At 43.0% G+C, this 21,094-nt stretch overlaps 1 protein-coding gene and 1 long non-coding RNA gene across 2 annotated transcripts; both read right to left on the reverse strand.

The window, feature by feature from the left end:
• Positions 1-2,605: 2,605 nt before the first annotated feature.
• LOC311035104 (uncharacterized protein) lies at positions 2,606-14,475 on the reverse strand (the record flags this gene model as incomplete). Its single annotated transcript, XM_084043185.1, has 6 exons — positions 2,606-2,808; positions 3,411-3,506; positions 4,486-5,163; positions 6,269-6,517; positions 8,810-8,956; positions 14,190-14,475. 6 exons carry the CDS (start codon positions 14,473-14,475, stop codon positions 2,606-2,608), a joined length of 1,659 nt encoding a protein of 552 aa, XP_083899311.1.
• Positions 14,476-14,937: 462 nt separating this feature from the next.
• On the reverse strand, positions 14,938-16,322 carry LOC311034670. Its single transcript, XR_014599613.1, has 4 exons — positions 16,182-16,322; positions 15,914-16,047; positions 15,664-15,767; positions 14,938-15,430 (listed from the first exon to the last, which is right to left on the reverse strand). It is a non-coding gene; the product is annotated as an uncharacterized lncRNA (long non-coding RNA).
• Positions 16,323-21,094: the final 4,772 nt, after the last annotated feature.

Here is a 21,094-nt window from a genome sequence, read left to right on the forward strand (position 1 = left end):
CTGTACTGCAATGGCCCCATTGGATTCATAGACCAAAAAACATATGCACGCCAAAAAAAAAGTATCATAGTTGCTAAGATATGATTACTTCAAGTTAACGGCAGCCATCTTGGACGCCATCTTGGATTTAGAATTGTATGTTATAACCCTACTGAAAATAACAGGTTATGAAAATAACACCAAATATCACCATATTCACTTATTAACAATCAATGTTACACATGTCTTACTCTCCTGAGTCTGTAAAAGTACCTACAGTGTATATGCTGTATCTCAAGAACCGTAATAGATACAGACATGTACCTGGTACCAAAATATCCGCAATGCCCACATTTATGTTCAACTTTAATACATTTATGGTGCTTAAAACCAATACATTTCGAGTTATAAAGGAAAAACCTAACTTTTGGACAGACATCTTGGATTTGTGGGCCGCCATTTTGGAATTTTGCGTGGCCAGCGGTATTTTTGAAAAGAGTGGGGTTTGAAGAGTAAATGTACCAAATTTCATGCTTGCATCACAAAGTGAACGATTTTTCTCTTAGCAGCTCCACTATTAGTTATATTGATTCTGTCATAGATACTTGAGTAGATCCTTCATGGAGATTTGGGCAAATATTTGGATTCTTGCAAAAATAAATAAAAATGCAACACAACCACTCTGTACCCCATTCCAAGCATCAAATCAAAGCAAGCTCCAGACTGTAGAACATGACAGCATGACATCAGCTCCTGCATGTGACAAGATGTATATATATATATATATATATATATATATATATATAAACTGTATATAAGACCTCAAAAATAAATTACAAAACGTTTGTCCTGCTCAAGTTATTTATTGCTGTAAATATTGTTACAAACACGGCTCTGGTGGTGCAGAAATGTAATCGAACTAGCGAGTAAACTAAACTATAGCAATCAACAATGCCATTACTTTTCACAAATATTTTATAAATATTTTTTTCTATGCAGCTCTTTGGGTCCTGGTCACTCAGTGTCAGAAAATATCTCAAAACTACTGCATGTTCCCATAGCTGTCTTTTGCAAATGGTTTAGTGAATCAAAAACATAACTGACGGAAACATTAATCTCAAGTAATCATTCAGCAAAGTCAAAGTGGAAACTTCTACACACATCATAAACTGAGGGAATAAACTGTGAGGGTTAAAGATGAACATAGGTAAAGTCAAACTTGATCACATATTATATTTTAATGAACACTTTCCTATTGTGAAAGTCTGGAAAAAGACTTTAATTGTAGTGAAACATGACTGATATGACTGGAGGCACTGTCTTCAAGTGGTTCTGAGAGAGAGAGAGAGAGAGAGAGAGAGAGAGAGAGAGAGAGAGAGAGAGAGAGAGAGAGAGAGAGAGAGAAAAAAAGGAACACATTACCCAGTGGTAGTTATCAATATTGTATCTATAAGTGCTGTATTGTCCTGGCTTTAATGGCCTAACGAATTAAACTTTATACACTTCTATATCATTCTAAAAGAATCCTTCACTGAAATAGCTGATCTACAACCTCAATATGTGTAGCGACACGTTGCCATGTGTCACAATGATCTGAGGCAGTTAGTGAAGTTAATGAAGCTACTTCATAAAGAATGGGGGCGTCCGCTGGCCTAGCGGTCCAGGCGCATACCACATAAACTGGTAATCCAGCATGACAGCGTGTCGCGGGTTCAACTCCCGTTCCCGACGACCTTTGCTGTATGTCTCCCCCCATCTCTCTCCCCATTTCCTGTCAGCCTACTGTCCTGTCCAAATAAAGGCATAAAAAAGCCCCAAAAAATGTCTTTAAAAAACTTCATAAAGAATGTTTTTACATGCATGACTTTATACATCTCATGTAAACAAGGCAGGCGTGACAAACAGCCAGGCCTTGAGGCTTGTGAGGCTCATCAGAGTGAACTGCTAGGCCGTCCGAGTTAACATTCCATGGTGGATGAAGTAGGCTGTTACCTGTTTCAATGATCATATTTTAAGTTTGCAGTGTTGTATTCTCTTTCTCACACTACAGTAAAACGCACGCACACACACACACACACACGCACGCGCGCCAGGTGCTTGATGTCCAGCACCTGGCCTAAATGCAGGCATGGGATGTGCACACAATCTTCTCTTTGAACTAGCCTCCTGCAGAGCCACAATGTAAAGATCCAGTGGTGGTATACAGTATATGCACTCATAGAGCGCCTCTTTACCAAATCAAATTACTTGACAGAAACCAACTGTTGTTTAAACCTAAATATCTCAACATGATCAAATAGGTGAACTGGACTCAAGTGCCAACAGGTGGGGGCCAGGGCCAAGAACCACAGCGGTTCTTGTATCTGTTTTCCTGAGGTTAAAGTTAGGAATACGTTTAGAGTTAGCCATAGTTTTACTGAGGTTAAGGTTAGGAATAAGGTTAGGTTTAGGCATAGTTTTACTGAGATTACGTTTAGGAATACCTGGTGGCGACCGTTCCGAGGTCGCCGAATTTGACCCGGGGCGTGCGTGTTTTGGGGCGAGCGTTCTTGTTGTATTCAGGACTAGCAGGCTAGCAGGAGAATAGTGTAGCTCTAAATGTTTCATGGTGTAGTTTGTGGCGTCCTTACCTGTCACAAGACCCACCACCAATGCCTGACTCTACTGCTCCTGTCCCAGTGCTGTCCATGGTCTCTGCAGGGTAGGAGGACCTCTCATCCTGGTAAGGTTTGGAACTGAAGGTGAAATCTTTGTCTTTACTTTTGGGCCGGCCCGCCCCCTTCTTCTTGGACTTGTTGTGAGCTTTCACTCCTAGCAATGAATGATCCTCTGTACAGAAAATGATACACAATTCAATGAAATTACCCAAACACTATATAATAATGATTACTATAAGAATGAATAGAAATGTAACACTTCTTTTGACAAAGAAATATCACTTAAACCCTGTGTAAAGTAAATCCGCCAATCTCAACAACAACAGCAATAATAATAATAATAAATAGAAAATGTGCTCCTCGGAGCACAAGTCTCCGCCAGCGGACCCGTGCTATTTTAACCAAAGGAAATCACTTACCCTATCTTTAACCATAGTTTTCTAGGAATGTTCTGATTCTTAGATTAGAACATCTAAGGATTAGAACATGTTAGCTTGGCTAACATGTTCAATCAGCCAAGCTAACATGTCCAATGTTAGCTTGGCTGATGGCACTGATGTCACTTCAAAACATGTAAACAATGTTTCGAAGTGACACACCTATTTATAGGGCTCTATTTCGTCATCGTCTAGCTAGCCAATCAAAGCACACCCTTTCAACATATTGTCACGTGTCACGTGAAGCTTGACCAATGTTAGCTTGGTGGACACACGGAAGGACGAGAACGAAAACAATAGTCTCCTGGCGGAGACAATAATACATATTTGCTCTTACCATCACTGGGCGCCCCCTGCAGTTCAATGGTGGAGGTTCGGCTCTTCTTTTTAACAGGTTCTCCGTCAGAGGAGGACTGTTGCTGTTTCTTTTCTGCTGGCAGTTGCACAAATGAAAAGTAACGTAATAAATATATAAATGTTATTAACATGGAAATGTACAAAATGTGCACATAATGGGTAAATGTATTTGGGAACATATTGAGAATAGGTGCAATGATAACACGATAAAAACACAAATAATCCAAATGAAATGATACAAAAGTATGTTTGTGTGGAATAAGTGTTTGTCTGTGTGTGTGTGTGTGTGTGTGTGTGTGTGTGTGTGTGTGTGTGTGTGTGTGTGTGTGTGTGTGTGTGTGTGTGTGTGTGTGTGTGTGGTGGGGGGGGGTCAAATCTATTTGCTTTTTCCCCCTATTTTATACCATGTTGTAGGACACAGTGTCACACAAAAGTAAGAGTAGCATTTCATCCAAAGCATTTTTTTTTTACAGATAGTGCTGTATTTTTACCTGTATGGGTCATCATGTGCTTCTTCAGATTTCCACTGAAGCGCCTCTGACAAACTGTAGAAGTGAAGGGCTTTTCTCCTGTATGAGAACTCATGTGTTTCTTCAGATCACACATTTGACCAAAGCCTTTGGCACAAACTGTACAAGTAAAGGGTTTTCCCCCTGTGTGACTCCTCATGTGTTGTTTCAGATACGCCATTTCACCAAAGCCTTTGATACAAACTGTACAAGTGAAGGGCTTTTCCCCTGTATGACTCCTCATGTGTCTCTTCAGACTAACATCTTGATTGAAGCTTCTTTCACAAACTGAACAAGAAAAGGGCTTTTCCCCTGTATGAGACCTCATGTGTGTCTTCAGATTACACATTTGAGTAAAGCCTTTGGCACAAACTGTACAAGTGAAGGGCTTTTCCCGTGTATGAATCCTCATGTGTGTCTTCAGATCTCCCATTAGAGCAAAGCCTTTGGAACAAACATTACAAGGAAAGGGTTTTTCCCCTGTATGACTCCTCATGTGTTTCTTCAGATTACTCGTTTGAGTAAAGACTTTGGAACAAACTGTACAAGGAAATGGCTTTTCCCCTGTATGTGATCGCATGTGTGTCTTCAAATAATCCATTCGAGCAAAGCCCTTGGCACAAACTGAACAAGAAAAGGGCTTTTCCCCAGTGTGAATCCTCATGTGTCGTTTTAGATCTCTCATTTGACCAAAGCCTCTGCCACACTCTGTACAATTGAAGCTTGTCTTTGCTGTGTGAATCCTCATGGATGGGGTTTGTTTGGGTGATTTCAGGTCCTGGGACAGCTTGCTGCTGAAAGATAATCTTTTTCCTTCCAAATTTCTTGTCTTGTGTGATTTCAGTGTGTTTAAAGCTGACTGATCTTCCCTGGTCTCCTTCCACTCATCACTGTCTTCAGTGTCAGATTCAGAACAGTGTGAAGAGAGGAGCTGGCCATCACTAGTTGGTTGTGATGTTCCACAGTCCTCTACATCAGCTTGTGTTTTCATGTGTTCAGTTGAGGTGCTGGCTAGAGGCTCTGTCTCTCTGTTTTCATCATCTTCTTCATGTTTTACTGCTAGTAATATCAACATCGACTCAGCAGCCTCCTCTGGACTTTGAAGTAGCTCCTGCTGTTCCTCTTTAATCTGTTGAGGCTCTGGTTCCACCTGGACCAGACTGGAGTTCCACTCCCGCTGTTCTACGGAAACCTCCTCTTTACACACAGGGAGGTGCAGGAAGTCTAGACAACAGATAAAATGAGAGTAAACCACTGAATCTTTGAACTTAAACATTTTAGTTGGTTCTAGAGCTGGCATTCCTTTGGTCAAAGGTTTGATTCTAGTGAGAGTTGTGATACCAATGTTATATTGAACAGACCATAAGCCAGGGGGGCAAACTCATTTAGGTCGCAATCTGATTGGGGCAAAAATTCTACGTCATGTGACCACTTGTGCGTGCGTCAATGCACACATGCTGCGGGGATACACGTGCAAAACAGCATCTGACACACTAAATATGTGTCTGGGACAGTATATTTCACTGCAAAGACTGAGTGACTGAAAAATAAAGCCTCCTTGAACCGTAATTCACAAAAACATCTGTTTGTATATCAATACTTGTGCCTGATCCACCACTCATTAGCGTCATTGCATCAGCAGTGTTATCTGACATTACGTTAATATGCTATGTATAGCTCCTGCACCACTAATTAATCACGTGCACATCAAGCTCAATGCAGACTGAAACTATTTTGTCCATGTTGTAATTATTCCCATGAGCAACACACACGGACAGCTAATTTAATTTGAAAGGCACCAATGCTGTCGTAGTATTCTGTAACAACACGTTTAAGTGATCTATTATATTCACCAAGCTGCCAGTGAGGGGGAGAGATAGTGGCCAGAGAGCAGCATCAGATTGGTTTTCCGTACAGATATAAAGTAGATTATCAATGATCATGAGTCATTTCCCCCCAAAACACACTGCGTATTGAACTCCTTTGGTGGCTGTGCTTCAGATTGATCAACAAATAAGTTGAATGTGTTTTTCTTTCTTTCTTTTTTTATATACATATATCAACAAATCAACGGCAACACATTATAATTGTGTTGTTTTATATAGTTGACCAAATTGATTAGTCTGATTAACCACTAAAGCTCTACTTTGTCATAATGGTGTTGTTCAAAAATACAAAAAGAATAGCAGATCTACAAGCTCTCTACAAGCTCACAACAGGTCATGACACGACACATTTTGACTGAGCTGGAGATCCAGTGGAGATTAATGATGTAACTCATTTTATTTTCACAATAAAGATTTTTAAAGAGAGGAAATGCATTACTCACTTGCTTGTGTTTTCATGTGTTCAGTTGAGGTGCTGGCTAGAGGCTCTGTCTCTATGTTTACATCATCATCTTCATGTTTCACTGCTAGTAACATCAATGTTGACCCAGCAGCCTCCTCTGGTCTTTGACGTAGCTCCTGCTGCTCCTCTTTAATCTGCAGAGCCTCTGGTTCCTCCTGGACCAGACTAGGATTACTCTCCTGCTGCTCAACGTAAACCTCCTCTTTACACACAGGGAGGTGCAGGAAGTCTAGACAAAAGATCAAATCAGGGTAAACCATTGAATGGAAAAGGAACAGAGTTCTCCGACAGCTTTTCATTACACACTGTTGTTAATAGGCTATTTATAGCTCCTGTACCATTAATTAATCATATACACATGAATGCAGATTCTAGTGATATTTTGTCCATGTTGTAATTATTCCCATGAACAACACACACAGACTGTAAAGAGGGAAAATGATGTGGGTTGCCCCGGGAAACAGAGCTAATTTAATTTGAAAGGCACAAATGCTGTTGTAGCATTCTGTAACAACTCTGCCACTGGCTTCCCTTTCTCGCTTATGATCAGTCCAATTTCACACACATACTTGAAAAACATCTCCTCTGCTCAAGCAGTGGACTTCAGTGTGATAAGAGTATGGTTAATACAATTAACCATTTTGGTAGAGGCGGGAGAACACATTGTTCCTTGTGTATAATAATGATGTAATTGCAGCCGTAGTGTTCTTCAGTACAGGGTGTTAGGTACTCATACACAGAAAAGAAGCTCTTCTGCTCAAACAGCAGACTTCAGTGTGGTAGAGAGTAAATAAAATCATCTGTTTGGATTACTACAAGGTTGAAGAAAACGTTGTTGCTTGCGTGTAATGATGTAATTGGAGCCGCAGTGCTCTTCAGTACAGGGTGTTAGGTACTCATACACAGTGGATGGTTATCTGCCATCTATTGTCTTCTATACACACAACAAGCTGCCAGTGAGGGGGAGCGAGAGCGACCAGAGAGCAGCATGGTTGCTGTATAGATTATCATTAATTATTTTGCCCCCAAAACATACATTGAACCCCTTTGGTGGCTGTGCCGATTAACAATTAATTTAAGGTTAAATACTTGTATGTATTTATCATTATACTTATATCAACGAATCAACGGAAAAACATTCTAATTGATTTATTTTATAGTTGACAAAATGTATTAATTTGATTAAGCACTAAAGCCCTACTTCATATTTTGTCGTATAAATGGTATATTGTAAATGGTGCATTTATATAGCGCTTTTATCCAAAGCGCTTTACATTGATTGTGCCATTAACCCATTCACACACACATTCAAACACCGATGGCGGAGGAAACCATGCAAGGCACCAACCTGCTCATCGGGAGCAATTAGGGGTTCAGTGTCTTGCTCAAGGACACTTCGACACTAACTCTAGGGGAGCGCCCCAGCCCGGAATCGAACTGGGAACCTTGCGGTTTTCCAGTTCACTCTACCCGGCGACTCTACCCCTGAGCCGCCCCATGGTATAATGGTGTCATGCAAAAAGAACAAACATAGCAAATATACAAGCTTACAACATGTCATGATGTGAGCTTGTAGATCTGCTCTTTTGGTTATTTTTTTGTTAGAAAATAGGGATGCCAGGTTCTCAGTTGTTAACTGTTGCAGCCCTGTTGGGCTTAATGATCCATTTATGCTACTGTAATTTAAAAATGTATGAAAAATAAGGAAATTTAAAAATGTCCTCCCAAGATCAATGATTTAGTTTAAACAATACATTTAATTGATTAGTTTGATAACTGTTTAACCCCTACAGTTATGTTAATTTAATTGGGAGCACAGCTGATTGGTTTAGAAGATTGACACAGTGCAGTGGCACTGGTACAGCTGGCACTAAACAGCAGGTCTTTGCCCTGATATTTGTACAGCCTGCCGTGGTAAAATCCTCACCTGTCCAACTAAAATGTTTCTCAAGTAGGATAAAAGTGTTGTAAAATGCATGACGAAGACATTTTGGCAGTTTCTGGTTTAATGTGGTTGTGGAGGCGGAAAGCTCTCTCAAGGAAGGTTGTGGGATGTTTGCTTTTTACAGTGGAGATTAGTGATATAACTAAAATACCACTTCTACTTTCACAATACATAATTTTAAAAATAGAAATACACTTCACCTCCTCTATAAGTAATGAAACCCATTCCTGCTAACTAGAATGGCTTCCCTATTTAAAGTAAACCAACCCTGTATAATAAACGCCTTAACCAAATGAACCTTAACGTCCCTATTCTGGACATCTCATAATAGGCAAACATTCAGTGGAAAGATCTACAAGCGATTTTGTGTAGAGGGAAAAACGTTTTAAAGAAATTAATGACCCTGGGGGACCCCAGTCAATGAAGAATGTATATAGGCCAACGCTGTATTGAGTATGTGACAAACAACTTGAAACTTGAACTTGACCTTGTTTCTGAACACACACCCATCTAGGGGCTTTTAGACTTAGTCTTGCTAGAGTAGAATTGATAAAGTGATATTTATTTATTTCTTACCTGAGAGAGCGTCACAGCTTGTCTTTCTGTGTAGTAATGTCAATGTTGACATATCAGCCTCCTCTTCCTGTTCCTCTTTAATCTGTGGCGGTTGTGGTTCCTCCTGGACCAGACTGGGGCTCCTCTCCTCATGTTCAGGGGAAACCACTTTACACACAGACAGAAGGAGGAGGAGAGAAGATCAGCATCAAATTCAGCAGAACAACTCAAAGTGTTTTTCTCATTGGATGAGATTTATTCAAGATTTATTTCGTATTTGTTCATTTGAAGTATTGAAAATACTGAAATGACCTACATATATAAATAGTGATTTGTAGTTACCAGGATTTCCCAAACACATAATCTATTATGGCAGCCTGCCCAAATAGATTACTCTACATCAAAATGGTAAATGGTAAATGGTGCATTTATATAGTGCTTTTATCCAAAGCGCTTTACATAGATTGTGCATTACATTCACCCATTCATACACCGATGGTGGAGGAAACCATGCAAGGCACCAACCTGCTCATCGGGAGCAATTGTGCAGCGTCTTGCTCAAGGACACTTCGACACTAACTCTGGCCAATAACTCAAGACAATAATACTGCTTCAAAGTAACGGAAGGTTACATCCGATGTAACCCAGGTTCTCTGAGTGGAGAGACTGGCTCTCCACTACATATTATTCAATATGTACGGGAACTGACCCCCTGGGGCAGTGCTCGTGGATACTCTTTAAGACACATCACTCATGGTGGCCCTGCCCTGATCTGTGATCAGTGGGGTATTTATGCCCCACCCAGGCAGAGCCACTTCGATTAACTTTGATTGACACGAATTTCGGAGCGGCTCAAACGTGGAGAGCCAGTCTCTCCACTCAGAGAACCTGGGTTACATCGGATGTAACCTTCCGTTCTCTATCGTGGTCGAGACTGGCTCTCCACTACATATTATTCAATATGTACGGGAACACTCTAAGACACACCGCGAGGAAATAAGCAGACCCAGCTGCCCCCGCGGCAGCCCGAAGCAGTTTAAGCCCGAAGTATCAGAGCCCAAGGCGTGCTCCAAAATCCTGTCATCCAACGAAGTATGTAATACTCGTGGCCTAGGCGCAAGCCGCTACCTAGGCCCAGCTGGCGTCAGGCCAATCAACTGATTAGCCACCTAGCTAGCCCGCAAGGCGCAGGGCTAGCTTCCCATGCATGACATCACTCCGAGCCCGGGCCCGTCCTGCGGGAGCCGGGGTCTCGGAGGCACGGTGAGTATGACCTGCTCTACTGCCTGGAGCCCAGCACTCGCTCCGTGGATGGGGTGCTGGCTGCCACGTTCATGCAGTAGAACCTGGTGAATGTGGAGGGCGCCGCCCAAGAGGCCGCCGTACAGATCTCGGACAAAGGGGCACCTCGCCAGAGCCGATGCTAGGTAGCAAGGCCCTGTGTCGAGTGTGCCCGTACTCCCGTCGTTGGACTGGCTTGATTGCCTGTCTGTACGCCTCCTGGGTTGTTTCCACCAGAGCCTAGCCTTAGGTAGGTACGGTAGGTAAAGAGGGGGAGCCATAGCCTGAGCTTGGCTCTCACCGCTCTGCCGCCCTCGGACGTTTAGTCCGTTGGGCTGGAGTAGAAGCGGCAACCCACCATATATGTTGCGCTCCGCTCGTCCCTGACAGTACGGATGTGCTCCGCTGGAATCACCGAACCCGGTTCTCCAGCAAACTACGCCACGGCGCGTGTAAACCGACCCAGTCGGCGATACGCTGTATAGTGTGCAATGACTGATTCAGGGGACCCCTGGCAGACCCAGCACGTTCTGTCTTGCGTCGCTGAGACCAGATCCACAGACAGAACTCCGCCACGGACGCGCAGACCGACCCAATCGGTGATACGCCGCATAGCGGACTATAATGGCCGCCCAGGTTGTGCTCGACAGACCACCAGACCGCCCGCCAAGTGTTTCCACTGACGGGACTCAGCCACGGACGCGTAAACCGACCCAATCGGTAATACGCCGTAAGCGGGCTATAATGACTGTCCACACCAGTGGTGGAGAAAGTACTCTAGCTTGCCTGCCGGAGCATTCCTGCCACCACCTCCCGTGCACATCCACGAGCCTCCTTAGCTCGTTGTAGCCGGGCACTGGCCTCTTGGCCCAACATGGCCGATGGCTCAATAGGCCGCTTCATCGGACAAGCTCGGTCCCCCTGCCACAGCTTGGACTAGGACCGCCACCGATGGCGCCTCACCGACCGGAGAGCAGCCATACCCTGCCTGTTCCTCAAACAGCCTGGGGAGCCTGCAAGCCAGTTGCTGCAGCTCCTCAATAAAGGTAAGGGCTATTCTGGTCACGCAACGGTGACGGAATAGCCTCTGTGTTGGCTAGCTGCATCCGGATAGCCATGGCTCTGTGCATTCTCGGGATGAGCAAGGAGCTTACTCCGTGGCTTCACACCGATGACGGATTCCACCACGCAGAATTACACCTAGGTGTGTAGACGGCCCCACCGTGCAACACCATATATGGTGCGCTCCGCTCGCCCCTGACAGCACGGATGCACTCTGCTGGTATCACCACACCCGGTTCTCCAGCAAACCACGCCACAGCCGCGTAGACCGGCCCAGTCGGCTATACGCTGTGTAGTGTGCGATGACTGATTCAGGGGACCCCTGGCAGACCCAGCCCGTTCTGTCTTGCGACACTGAGACCAGATCCACAGACAGAACTCCGCCCCGGACACGTAAACCGACCCAATCGGTAATACGCCGTAAAGCGGGCTATAATGGCCGCGGGTATAACACTGTTCAACTGACTACCAGCACGCCCCGCCCAGTGTCTCCACTGACGGGACTCCGCCATGGACGCGCAAACCGACCCAATCGGTGATACGCCATATAGCGGGCTATAATGGCCGCCCAGTTTGTGTTCGACAGACCAGCACGTCCTGTCTGTGTCACTGCAGATCGACAGACAGAACTACACCACGGTCGTGTGAACTGACCTCGTCAGCGACACGCCGTATAGTGCTTTATCACACTGTGCTGACACTACCGCCTTTTGAGAGCCCATGGCCTCTGAAAAGGTCTCATGTTCAGTCCGCCAAGCTGAATCAGGCTCACGGCCGAGGCCATGAGTCCGGCAGCCTGCCTGCAAGTCCTGTACGTGCAGCTTGAAAACCATCAAGTACCTGTTCAGGCCTTTGAGGTTCAGAATAGGTCTTACGCCCCCCCCCCTTCTTTTTCACCAGGAAATATTCCGAGTAGAAACCGAGCCGGTTCTGATCCGGAGATAGTTCTCTGATAGCCCCCTTGCTCAAAAGAGCTGATACCTCGTCCCGCAGCGTGATGGCCGCCTGGCCTGACGCTCGGGAGAACACTACCGTAGTGGACAGTGGAGGTGAGCTCTTGACTTGTAATCCGTATCCTTTTTGCATGGTGCGTAACACCCAAGGATGTGGATTGCAGCTTTCCATCTGGAAAGACAGCGAGCGAGAGGATTCGTGGGGAAGGTGGGGGCTGCTGACGTCATCTGCCCTGTCGGGTTCTGATCGTACGCTGGCGAGGGAAGCCCGTGACGTCCGTGACGTAAACGGGGATTCCCACTGACCGTCGACATCCGCCCTGTAGCCTCGCCTGCTGGCGTTAGCTGGGCTAATGTCGCTTTCGTCACCGAGCGAGCGCCTGTTCCCATGGGAACGCGAGGCCTCGCCGCTCTGAGTGCCGGATGCAGCTGCCCTAAGGCAGCACAGCATACATTTATCAAGGCCGTCCTCCACGGGCATTTTTATCCCACAGCCCAGACAGTTGTGGGGCGCTGGGCTGGCCATGTTTGCTATATTATTTAGCTATGTATGCCAATCTATACCTAAATTGTATATATAAAAGGTATAAATTCGTAGACGTATGTATTTGTATATCTATATACTATACTATACCCAATACTCGAATATTGTATACTCATATACTAAATATTCGTCCGTCTATATATTTGTATATTAAATACACTTAATCTCTATAAGTGTATGGGCAGAGCCAAGTGTCTCTTTATCTGTTTTTCACTTAATTATTTATTCCAAAGTCAGTGATTTGCAACAGTGACTTTGCAGCAGTTTGTCAGTGGGCCGCCAGGAGATAACTCCTGACCTAGCGCCACACTGCCCTCTTGTGACCTGTGGGGCACAGTGCAGCCCTTCTCTAGGGAACCCAGGCCCCTCCCCCCACGCTGACGCCCTGCATCAACGCGGAAGTAGGTACACGCTGCACGCTGCAAACTTTGTTTGTAATAGATTACTGGCTTTCTCGGCCGCGGCGGCAATGATAGCCGGTAGTAGATGGCCCGGAGGTCCGCCGACTGGGTCAGCCTCACTCGGGTTCCACCTCGGTACCGCGCCCAACCAACAGCTGCCCTGGTCCGCCCCCTGACTGGGTCAGGCTCGGAACCGGGCTGCAGCCGCGGCGGCTTTTTCTTTTCTTTTTTCCCCTCTGACGATGTCGGCGATCCAAGCGTTCGGCCGACAGACGGCTTCACAACTTGGTCGCTCGAGCAGAGCAGCTGCCGCCCTGATCCGCCCTCTGACTGGGTCAGACTCGGAACCAGGGTGCACGCCGCGCGCCAGGAATAATATGGAATACTATGGAATACTTTTGTTGGTGTAAATATGACAGCGAAGCGTCCCGAGAGGAGCCTCACAAGACCTGCTCTCAACGTAAGTGGACCACGCCGCCAAACACCCGTTCTGTATTCTGTCTTAAGCTGAGCCCACAAGCGTCTGCTCTCGTGGAAATCAAAGAGTCGAAGTGGCTCTGCCTGGGTGGGGCTTAAATACCCCACTGATCACAGATCAGGGCAGGGCCACCATGAGTGATGTGTCTTAAAGAGTATCCACGAGCACTGCCCCAGGGGGTCAGTTCCCGTACATATTGAATAATATGTAGTGGAGAGCCAGTCTCGACCACGATAGAGAACTAGGATACAAGGTAATCATCAACCTAGCAAGTTGTCTAAAGAACATGCTATTTACATTATTACCATTTATGGACAAAACGAATAAGAACACACACCAAAAGTGTCTTCCAAAGGGGATGGGAAGTAACTATCTACACTACATATTACTTAGTAAAAGTATCTAGCTACTTTGAAGCTATTTACAGTACCTAATGTGGTTGGTATAATGTAGCTGAGGGCATGTTATGACATTGAGTGATTGAATAAAACACGACTACAAAAGAAACAAATGGATGGATGAATTATTCTCTCTTTGATGTGATGGACAAACTGCAAACTTAGCTATGTATCTTAGCTTAGCTATGAGTATCAGTCCAACAGTGGTAAACATGTTAACTTAGCTATACGTAGCTTAGCAATGAGTACAGTAAACATGTGGTATAAATGCAGCATTAACAAACCTGCTCTGTGTAGTTTGATGTGTGGCTGTAGCATCACGTGCAGCAGTTTGTTTTCTCTCTTCAGCAGAGTTTCTAGTGTCTCTATCTCTCTCTGGAAGAGGTTGCACATGAACTCTGCAGCCGCACTGAGGCGCTCCAACACAACCACTCTGACAAGCTTCACACAACAAACATCACCACGCTGTTTTTCCAAAACACACAATATCTCCTCTCCCACCGACGTCAGCTGTTCATTTATCGACAGCCGTACAGACTCTATTTGAGACATTTTACCTCGTTTATCCATAGCGTTTATCACACATTTTTCACTACCACGACAATGCGCCTACTTCTGGTCGGATCAACGTGTTTCGCATCTGCGCTTTAAATGGTCGACGCAATGTTGCTTTCGCCCCCTGGTGGAGGAGGGGTATAACTGTCACTGAAGAAAAAAGAAAGAAAGAAAGAAAGAAATGCCATTGCAGATGGATGGATGGATGGATGGATCATGGATGGATCTTATTGATCCCCTTGGGAAAGAGGGGGTTGTATCAGCAAATGCTGAAACTGTGAAGCACAGGATATGTACAGGTATTAGAAAATATAATGAATATAGGCTACTTAAAGTCTGACACTAAACCTCACAGAGTCTGAATAATTTAACATGTACTACTGTATACATGAATTTCATAGAAAGTATAATGGTAATAATAATAATAATGAAGAGACTTTATTTGTTTAGGACCTTTAATAAAAGGAAATAGGCAGCTCAAAGGGCTTACATTAAAGAGAGAAGAAAAACAGGAGAAAGATTAAAAAAGCAAGACTTGCATTTTAAAAAGAAAAAAAAATACTTTAATCATTTATAACACTTTTGATTTTTCATTAATCTATGAACAATTTAGTATTCAGATGGATATTTATATAATGTGTTATTCACATTCAATAGGCTTCCCTTTAACCAAATGAAGAAAATATTGATATACAGTACATGTTTATGTCACAGTGCATATTTGGTACAATTGCAAGGCAGATGAAACAAACCAACAGTAGCTGTACCAAAACACCAGCTAACTAATGCATTGTGAAAATGATTATTTCAGCACAGAACTCTTTCACAGATCCACTGGTAATTGCGAGTACAATATGCGTCGTTCCATCCTTTAGGACAGGAAACATGAGTCCCATTATCAAACATAACACAGTCTTGTGTATTAGGAGGTTGCTTTGCTTTGTTATTAGGCTGACCAGTGCACCAGAACCTGGAGAAGTGAACATTTAATTAATTACAATACCTTTACAAGGAAACCATTTTCATCCTAAATATTTTGTTCCTCAATCATGACCTCAAATTATATTCTGGTGATATTAGATGCAAATTAGCTGGACAGTGAAGTAGACAATGGACACTGTCTCTGTGACAGTGTACTAGTAGGGTTGTATTTTAACATCAATTTAGAAGAATGAAGGTAAAATGAAGATGATGCAGTCTTACGTTGGTGTGGTCAATGGCGTTCCATCTACCCACTGGAAAGACCCTTCTGTGTCTTTGTCACTCAAACCCAGCCACACTCTCTTGTTGAAACTGGCAACAAAGTCCTGGACAGAAAAACTGCTGGTTACTGATGTGCACACACACACACACGCACACGCACACACACACACACACACACACACACACACACACACACACACACACACACACACACACACACACACACACACACACACACACACACACACACCTGTTTGTCTTTGCTCTTCATGACCATCAGGTCTGATTGTCTGTCTCTACACCACTGTCTGCTCTCCTCCCAGGTTTTCCTCTCAGTAGAGATGTAATAACAACCTCTGTCAAATTTCTGCCATCCAGGTGATTCTAACAACAACACATATACTGTAGTTAGCCACTTTCTCTCAAATAATGAATAGGAATAATATTCATTATTTGTCTCAAATAATGAATATTGTGAACAACATATAACAATGAAGAAACAGTGATGTCTCACTCACCACAGAGCATCATCTTCATGTCATCTCGCTCTTTAGTCAGTTGGCTGTGTCTGGTCTGTAGCTGGTCAAAACTACTCTGTACCTGATCACTCTGTTTAGTCAGTTGGCTATTTCTGGTCTGTAGCTGGTCATTACTAGTCTGTAGCTGATCTTTCTCTTTAGTCAGTTGGCTAGGTTTGGTATCAGTCATAAGAAGTAAATAATACATGTATCTATCTTGAAAAAGGTATTTCCAAAACACACAGAAAGAAGGTCCTGGATTCAAACCAGACTGGAGTCTTTCTGTGTGGAGTTTGAATGTTCTCCCAGTGTTCACTTGGGTTTCCTCCCACACCAAATCACATGCATGTACAGTATTAGGGACAACCTCCTGTCAGTGCCCTTGAGCAAGGCACTGACATTAGAGCTGGAGCTGGTCCCTGGGTTCTGCTCAGTGGATGCTCACTGCTCCCGATAGTTACAATGGGTCAGATGCAGAGGATGCATTTTCATACAGGTATAGAATAACGTATAACTTTATTGTAATAATTTGTATCCTACATATTAATCAGTGGATATCAATATCCTTGAAAATGCACTTTGTCTCTGGCCACACCCAAACTGTCAACCCTCCTCTCACCAACACCATGAGAGGGACCATGAGAGTTGAATACACTCTGGGCCCCATCTTGCCCTATCTTATCCCTTATGCATAATCTTATTGTATTATTTTGAAAAACATTTTAAAATAATGAAAATAGCCAAGGTACAAGTGTCGAAGTAGATTACAATTTTAAAATGTTTTTCAAAATAATAAAAACTGTGGTAAAAGATCCTTTTCAAGTGGTGAAGTGAAGCTCTAAGGAATGAGTTTACATTAAGGACCACCGTATTCAAAATCTCATCAGGGTTGCTTTGAGTAATGCATGTGTCATTGTTTACAATGGTTCCGCTGGAGACCAGCTAGCTGAGGTCAGTGAGGTCACAACATGAGTTTAATACCACTTGAACTGAGTTGCAATAACATTTATATTTGATTTGACACTACTAATTGTCCAACTAGAAAGGTGTGCTCAGTAGAGTGCAAATCTCCACCAGGAGGTACTGTATGTCCTAATGATAAGGGTGATGTATGCAGTGGCATTTCTACCTACAACCATGACAGTGCACCATGTGATTACATCATTTCTACTCTCATATTTATTACGATTACGATTAAGAATTGATCGATTGATCACCTATGAATCAACGCGTGTGGTTTTAATTAAATACAGGTTTTAGGTTTTTGCTGCTGCACACAAGATCTGTAATGCCATTGCCATTAGGGCTAGGATGAGATGTACACAGACACAGTGTACATCTTTATTATCTCTGCCATGATCTCCTGGCAGAGATAATAACTACCAATGCTGCTACAACTACTGTATTGCTGCTGCTACTACAGCTACAACTATAATATACTGATGTATTAGGGAGGGTCATAATGTTTGATCATCACAGATTTAAAACATTGTAATAAAGTACATTGTTATTATACTTGACTTACAGAGATAGAGTGGGACAGCAATGTTGAGGAGAGCTAGAACGGCACAAAGCAATCCAACACTGACTCCAACCCGCCTGCACCGTCTTATGTCTGGAGGACACACACATCGACACACACACACACACACACACACACACACACACACACACACACACACACACGCGTGCGCACACGCGCACACACACACACACACACACACACACACACACACACACACACACACACACACACACACACACACACACACACACACACACACACACACACACACACACACACACACACACACACACACACACACACACACACAAACACAGCAAAGGATTAAGTGAGATCTTGGTTCTCATTTAAAAAAGAAGGTATTTCACGACAGTATTATATTCTCATTTTAGTAAAATCTCTTACCAGACTGTGATGTCATCTGTGGATCTTGGTTCTGAGCTGCAGTCTTGATCCTAACATCTTCATTCATTACATCGTCTAGCTCAAGGTTTTCATAACGTCCAAATGCAGCCATTTCTACATGTATTACTTTAATTCTTCTTGCAGGACATGGCCCACCTCTTCACAAAACACTGAACAAAAGAGAAGTGTTTTCTTTCTTTTATTAGTGTGCGTCTCTTTCTCTTTTATTTTCGTTTTTTCAAGACAAGAGATGTGTGGTCTTTCTTATTAATGTGCCTCTCTTCCTCTTATGTTTTGGTTTGTTCCACAGCTGATGGTGAACTAAGAAGGAACTGAAAGTGCTGTCCAAGTATTTTTAAAGTAATTTTTGCATCCTTGTTTGATGTGCATACACTTTTCTCCCCAAAGTTTATCTTGGCTTTATTATTCATATTATATTATATAATTGTTCTACGTTAGTGTTGTTGTTGTTGATACTGTTTTTAAATACAATTATTGACTTAACCCATTAAAATCCGTGTCATTTTTGATTTTAGCGTTGGCCATTCAAAAATAGCAGATGTACAAGCTCGCAGTGCGGCACAAAGTGACGCGCTGCAGCTTGCTATTTTTTAACTTTTTTTTTAAATCTTGAAAGTGTGAAAACCACTGATTTAGGAGGCATTTGCAGAATCGGCCTCAGGTCTTAAAGGAGACATCCGGTCATTTTAAGTGTTATGTTTGATGTGTGTCAAATCACTTACCAACGTATAAATGAAAATCGCGTGACTCCACAGATCCCCCTATCGACCCCCACCGTTGGCATTATAGGAGTATATAGGATAGCAGCAATTCGCCTATTTTAACAAATGTAAAGTCTGTTTTTTTCTCCTAGTACTCATTGTGGAGTCCCATGATAACGTAACAGGCGCTAAAACTCCCGACAAGCTAACGGCTAATAACAGAACGAGCTAATGCTGGTTGCTGGTTTCTCTCCCGACCTGGCAACCTGGGGCTGCCATGCAGAGAGATAAGCAGCCCCAGCATTAGCTCGTTCTGTTATTAGCCGTTAGCTTTTCGGAGTTTTAGCGCCTGTTACGTTATCATGGGACTCCACAATGAGTACTAGGAGAAAAAAACAGACTTTACATTTGTTAAAATAGGCGAATTGCTGCTATCCTATATACTCCTATAATGCCAACGGTGGGGGTCGATAGGGGGATCTGTGGAGTCACGCGATTTTCATTTATACGTTGGTAAGTGATTTGACACACATCAAACATATTCACTTAAAATGACCGGATGTCTCCTTTAATGGGTTATTTAGCAGTCTATTATCACTAGTAATGCTTTTCACTTTCTGGTGGTACTTTATAGAATAGAATACTTAGGCAACAATCAAAAGCACAGTATCAGCAACCAAAAGTGCCAAAATGAATTAAATACAAAAAAGCCGAAGCTTGTTTCCATTGTGGTCCATTATAAAACATATACAACACCCAACAGGCTACAGTATTCAAACAACCAAACGGCTGGTGCTACTGTAGATCTCACCAGCGTTGGAAAACGGTTAAGTAGATCTTGTTTCTGAATAGGTCGTCCACCCCTGACCTAGAATGAAAGGATTATCCGCACTATCCAGAGTATTTTCTTATGTTATTTTATTAATAGGTTTGCACAGCAGCAGCAGTCTATCTACAGAAACGGACGTGTTTCGGCACGTCGGCCTTCCTTAGCGTTTCAAAACATCCCTAGAACATCCACCCCCCCTGACCTATACAACATGAGTTTTAAAACATTCTGGTCTTGGGACCCAAAAGCTAAATCTGGTGTCTTCCTGGATTCCAAACTCACAAAAATGATGAATTGTCATAACATCTCAATTAGTCAACAATCAATTAAGTCAAATAAGCCTGTCTGGAATGTGCATATGTATCGAAATGCATTAGTTTTCACACACACACACACACACACACACACACACACACACACACACACACACACACACACACACACACACACACACACACACACACACACACACACACACACACACACACACACACACACACACACACACACACAGAGCACAGCAGAAAATCCCTCTTCCCCTTTTCTGATGCTGAGGTTGCTTTGTTTGGATGTTTCGGTTTAACCCCTAGTGTCCCTATTCTGGGGAGAATATTCTGTGCAAATATATAGTATAGAGGCCCAAGGACTCTGGTCAACTAAGAATAGTGTTTAAGTTTGGTCGTTTTTAAGTTCTTATTACTCATCACCTCACCACAAAACACACTGCGGGCACTCACTTCACTAAGCATTGGTGAAACCAACCTAAGTATATGTGAGTTTATATTGAAGGCTGTGTTTCAACATAGTGGTGAAATAATTGTAGACACATGCAGTCAGTAGCACCAGTCAGTGAGCATGGTGTTTCAACATATTCAAATATCATTACATTGTTTTTCTCTGAGTCCACAACCCATAAAGGCTGACCGAGAGAGTCACATATTTCATAGAAATATGAAAGATAAAAGTAGTACCTTGTTTTACCATAACATTGTACTATTAGTTATCATACTTTACAGAGCATATGGCTTTTGGGCCTTTTTGACCATGACAATAACAAAGCAGCTTTAACTCATTGAAACCAGAGGCCTTCAAAGATAATGCAGTCAAAAAAAAATAAAAAAAATAACAAGGTTACGTTGCATACATAATTGACCTCTAGTACTTTTTCTTATCTGTACGTATACAGTAGGTCTAAAATCACCAAAGATAGTCTTTATGGATGGGTAATTAACTTTACACTAACTTTTCTTTATGACAGATGAAGATTTATAATAGATGTTTGTATCTCTGACCAGGTTCATGCTTTTAGTTTAATCTGTTAGAAAACTGAATCTATTACTTACAAGGCAGCAGTCAAATAAATCCACATATTATTGTTATAAAATACACAGAGAATGTGTTATCATGGAATTCCTGCTTCTATGTCTTGGTG

The sequence above is a fragment of the Gymnoscopelus microlampas genome, assembly GCF_963454915.1.
Source record: "Gymnoscopelus microlampas genome assembly, chromosome: 19".
Taxonomy (NCBI): Eukaryota; Metazoa; Chordata; class Actinopteri; order Myctophiformes; family Myctophidae; genus Gymnoscopelus; species Gymnoscopelus microlampas.